General features: G+C 36.2%; 1 protein-coding gene across 1 annotated transcript; it reads right to left on the bottom strand.

Moving 5' to 3' along the window:
- Positions 1 to 2,597: 2,597 nt before the first annotated feature.
- Positions 2,598 to 3,520, bottom strand: LOC128551425 (uncharacterized protein K02A2.6-like). The gene is made up of 2 exons (XM_053532276.1): positions 2,993 to 3,520; positions 2,598 to 2,705 (listed from the first exon to the last, which is right to left on the bottom strand). Exons 1-2 carry the CDS (start codon positions 3,518 to 3,520, stop codon positions 2,598 to 2,600), a joined length of 636 nt encoding a protein of 211 aa, XP_053388251.1.
- Positions 3,521 to 5,331: the final 1,811 nt, after the last annotated feature.

The raw sequence follows: 5,331 nt of genomic DNA, 5'->3' as shown, positions 1-5,331 counted from the left end.
TAATAGAAATAAATGAAAAACTTTACCTACCGATTTACAGCTGGGTTACATTTCCAGCTGGGTTACATTTCTAGCGGGCGTCAGGATAGCCGGTTATCCAGTGTGATTCTGTTCTTTGTAGAACTTAAATATGCTCGAATTAATGCCAGATACAGTACTAAGTCTCAAAAGGAGAATGGAAAAACAAAAATAGAAACAAAGGTTTATTTTTGTATATGTATTACTTATACACATGTCCATACATTCACTGCTATAGGATTAAGGTTGGAGGAATGAGCGTTCTTGGAATGTCGCTTTTCCAACTGCATAGCAAAAAAAGTTGAAGTCGATTCAATGAGAGATAACTTGTATCCTGTGTCCATATCCATTAATGTTTAGATTTTGAGCTCTTATATCCATCTCTAGGGACGGACGGCTTTGATACGTGTCCTACGTTCATCGTGCTCTTAATTGTATTTCTCTTGGTGTTATATCTTCTGTTAAGTCATCGAGTTAAGAGAAATATTATCAGTCCTCATGGCAACGTCACGTGACGTCATCCGGCCCAGTTAGTGGGGGCGCTAAGAGAAAAGACGAAATTCATGCGCGAACCCGCCAATTATGGTGTTTTTGCAGTGCGACCCTATCATTCAGACTATTAACTGCGGAAACTCGATATTTAAATTTTTTCAATTGCAAAACTTACTAAATGGTCGCAAAGACGAGATTCAAGACACATCATACGGAGTCGCGGAACGAAAAGACGCCAATAAGCGTTATTTTGACCTGAAATCCAGTATTTAGAGTTCTAAGATCTCGACTGACTTTTCGCCCCGCACCCCCGTTGATAAGCAAGTTTTTGCTCCACGCCCCCAGCATTTAAACTTCTTGAATCTTGGTGTGTTCACTAAGAGCCATATTTTGGGTCCCGGGTGATTGGAAATTGAATTCTGCGACTGGATCGAGTTATGACTTCATCAAAATCGCAGCCATTTTTTAAATTAAACCTGTCAACATTTTGAAAAGATTAATTGGAGTTGTTTGTTTTCTTATGCTTTAAGGGCGGATTTTTGTATTTTACATCTTACAAATACATAATTATCTCCCATAATGTTATTTAAAAACGTAATTTATACAAAATTAAAGTGGCAGTATGCGCATCTTAATGCACATAGTGTGTTTTTGGTAAATGTTTTATAAAAGCAATTTTCGGTTGCTGTGCATTTAAATGTGTTAAATCAACTATAATGCCGCATAAATATTTGAAATTGATGCTTTAGAAATAATAATCAAACTAATAAAATAAAAGTTCATCTCTTCAGTCTTCTATGGAATGATCTCGCTTACCAACAGGTAGAGATTTCTGAAGTTGACGGAAAGCAACTCCTGCGTGGAGTCTGGCTTTTCTTGAAAAGATTGCCGCAGTCAAAATAAGAAAAGTCATATTTGGAAAGTTATAATTTCGTACTGGTAACAGGAAGAGTTCCGTATATTGGGTTAAAAGCTATAATATCCTCCCCCGTTTTACACACACATTTATTTCAGCTAGATGTTTACTTGAAAAATGCTCATAATTCCACTTTCAAGATAATTATGCCCAAATGTAATATCTGAATATATGAACAATAACCGCATATTATTTATGGAATGAAATAATAAACATGTTTGTGAGTATAAACGGTACAACGTTTAGATACTACATAGAAATTAATGTGTATAAACCACCCACTAAAATTCTGGAAGTTGGAAACAAATGGTTGTTTCTATATAGATAATTATTTGTGAGTGCAGTATACACAGTTAGTTTATATATTTAAAGTTGAATAGTTAAAGGTGTTTTATGAGGATTTACTAGATTTATCAGTATGTAATGAAATATTTACGTAAAAATTGAGCATAGTGCATCTTAAAGGGACGTGAAATAAAACAAAAGCTTTGATGAAGATATTTCAATGATACATCGTAACTGAATGTAAATAAAAAATAGAATAATGTTGATAATTATCTAATAATACTTATCTTACATACATTTTTGTAATTGAAAGTAGTATACAGATTAGAAATAATCAAAACAAAAACACCGTCACCGCGCAGGGATTTAAACTCACAACCCTTCAAAACTGTATAATAATAAACAGTAATATAATTTTTCATGTGGACTATTGCTGAATGAAAGAACTCTTTTCCTTTTAGTGAATTCTTGTCTTGCTATTTAACACAAATGGACTCAACTATAGAACAAAACAGTATAACTATTATCTAATTTCACGTTCCCATTTGGAAGTTACTTTCTACTTCTGTTCCTTTTGATGTGACATTCATATATTGACCCATTTAAATTGATTTGTCGCGAAACTCTTTAACCATGTAAAATCGCTCTTCCATAAAATATACACAGCATTCGATGAAAATTGACATGATACCTGTGGAGAATTTACAATCGTTTCAGAAATGTTTTAGCCTCTGCATGAAACACATCAATAAAATTGCTTCCAACATTTTCTTGGCAATGTTTGAACATCTGTTTGTTAATATGGTGTCTGTATTGTTGTTTAAAATATACCTGTAAAGATGTATTTCTCTTTTTGACGTGTATGTCCCGTTTCTGTAATTTGTTCTTAATTTTCGTTTTCCTCTTGGATCACTTCCACTTCTTTGTTTTTCGTAATTCTGTCCTGTCCCTGTTGTTCTCTGCGTACTCTCTCTTCTGTTCTGTTTGGAGCAGTCTGTTGATACCAGTTGGAGAGCGCAATAACCTTTCTCTTTAGTTTTCACTCCTGGATTCAAGTCACTGTTTAATGTTGAGGCATCTCTATAAATAGTACGCTTATCTGATTTCCGTCTGGCGCCATTGGTTGATCACCGAGCGGGGCGTATGTTCTCCGTGACGATTTGATAAAAGACATTGTGTCTGAAATCATTCGTCCTCCACCTCTAATAATTCATGTGGGGAAGCTTGCAGTAACTTGCGGAGAACAGGTTTGTACTGGTACAGAATCCAGGAACACTGTACCTTTGTAAAACTTTCTGCTTCCCCATTTGCTCTGGGATGTTCTGGCACTACTCTGGTGTCGGAAGCCTTTTTTTTCAGAAAATGTTTAATATCTGCAGAATTAAAAGGGGATCCATTATCAATTTCCAATCTCTCTGGTATTCCATGTATTGCAAAAATGGTTCCCAATTTGTCACAAGTAACCCGGCTGGTTGTCGATGTTGTCTGTTCAACGAAAAAGTATCTGGTTCTTTTATCTGTCACTACAAGGTTGCAGTGACCATCTGGATGTGGTCCTCCTAAAACAGCCGATAGTGCATGCATAGCTGTTTTAGGTATCTCAGATGGTTTCACTGGCTCCTGTTTACGTTCAACAGTGGTGATCTGGCACTGGTAGCAACTTGATATAGTATCTTCAACCGTACCGTTGTCTGGGAACCAGTATTTTACCCGTAGCATCTGTTTCGTCCTTGAATTGCTTTTGCAGTTTCTCTGGTATAACTTTCTGGTTACATCGAAAGATAAGTCCTTTTGCTCGAGACAGTTCATGTCTAACTAAATATACTCGGTAAAAAAAAAGTCCTGCACAGCTGGATGTATTCTTTATTATAGCGCAAAATAAAAAATCACATGCATTTTTGGATTTACCATAGTCAACAGATATCTGTTACAAGGACACTTGTCGAAACAGAATGAAAATCGATACATAAATGATCAAGTTATAACAGTTTATATGCACTGGGGGTAAGCCTTCAAAAATGGCAAAATTAGCAGTAAATTTGAAAAGTGCTCAGAACAGTCTTGCTTGCATTCTTTCCTCACACACTGACCATACACACAGGCAAAGTCCTGAATATGAGTAATTTATTCTATTGTTGATCAATCAAACACTTAGTAGCTTAATTACTTAATTTCTTTGTTTGTAAAAAGGAAAATAAACTTGCGATCCATATTCAAAGTTTGGCCACCGTCACAGTAATGGCTAATGTACTGCCAAGGCGTCTGTTAAGACGACTAACTAATGAAGGCCGGGCTCGTGCCCTGGGACATTTACAAGCTGGTATGCGACTACCGGATGTTGCAGCGATATTTGGAATTCACCGGAGTACTGTTGTTTGTCTTAATCAGCGGTATCAAGCAGAGTGTCATTTTCCGCATTATAAGTGTTTGGTAGTAAAACAGTGATTTAACCATTTTTGACAGAGGACCCTTGAGGACCTCATTTATGAGTTACTCAAGAACGGATACTTTAATTTTATTTTCGTTTTCAGTTCTGTGTTAAGCTTTGATTAAAGTTTAACCTGATATATTTATGTTTGTTGTGTGTCATATCATAAAAATATAGTCACCCAAAACATCCATGTGTGCAGAACTTTTTTTTACCGAGTATAGTATGGTCTTATCTCGGCCCTTTTCTTGTGTCCTTCCCTGGGATGTTCTGGCATTACTCTGTGGTGTCGGAAGCCCATTTTTTTTCTTCAGAAAATGTTTTCATATCTGCAGAATTAAAAGGGGATCCATTATAAATTTCCAGTCTCTCTGGTATTCAATGTGTTGCAAAAATGGTTCCCAATTTGTCACAAGTAACCCGGCTGGCTGTCGATGTTGTCTGCCCAACGACAGGGTATCTGGGTGTTTTATCTATCACTACAAGGTTGCAGTGACCATCTGGATATGCTTCTCCAAAAACAGCCGATAATGCATGTCTTGCTGTTTTAGGTATCTCATTCTCTTAATGACATCTTGAAGCACCGCAGGTGGCTTCTTTTATGTTTTTTAAGACACCTCCATGCTCAATTATGACTATCAACTTTATTGTCTTCTCAGTGTCATCAGTTTCGGTATCTGGGAGAGTGTGTCGTGATAAGTAATCCATTGGATCTGCTACATCTTTGCCTGGCTCATATACAAGTTCATAGTCTACATTATCATTTCTCAATCCTTGGAGGTAGTTTGGTACAGGATTTACAGTTGAACATTGGAAAAAGGCTTCGGTAAAACATTATGGCGAAATCCTGGATAAATTTAGAATTGATAACTACAAGGTGTCTTCAGTCAGAACATACGATTTTTCTACTTTGTATACCACTTTACCACATAACTTAATAGATGAAAAAATATCTGCTCTAATTCAAAAGACTTTTGCCAGAGAAAATGCTACTTTTCTCGCTTGCAATTTCGATAAAGCATTTTTTACTAGTTGCATTGTAAAGAATTATACTATGTGGACCTGTGACGAAGTTTGTAAAGCCAATTTCCTTTTTATTGAACAATATTTACGTCAGGTTTGGGAATGCAGTGTTCAGACAAGTAATTGGTATTCCCATGGGAACAAATTGTGCACCCCTTGTCGCAGATTT

Source organism: Mercenaria mercenaria, unplaced genomic scaffold (assembly GCF_021730395.1).
Source record: "Mercenaria mercenaria strain notata unplaced genomic scaffold, MADL_Memer_1 contig_1078, whole genome shotgun sequence".
Lineage (NCBI taxonomy): Eukaryota > Metazoa > Mollusca > Bivalvia > Venerida > Veneridae > Mercenaria > Mercenaria mercenaria.
This window is presented reverse-complemented; position numbering and strand designations above follow the sequence as displayed.

Coding starts and splice junctions, on each gene's coding strand:
- LOC128551425 (XM_053532276.1), bottom strand. CDS start 3,520: ATGAACTGTCTCGAGCAAAAGGACTTATCTTTCGATGTAACCAGAAAG. Junction 2,706..2,992: donor AAGCAGAAAGTTTTACAAAG/GTACAGTGTTCC, acceptor TGGTATCAACAG/ACTGCTCCAAACAGAACAGA.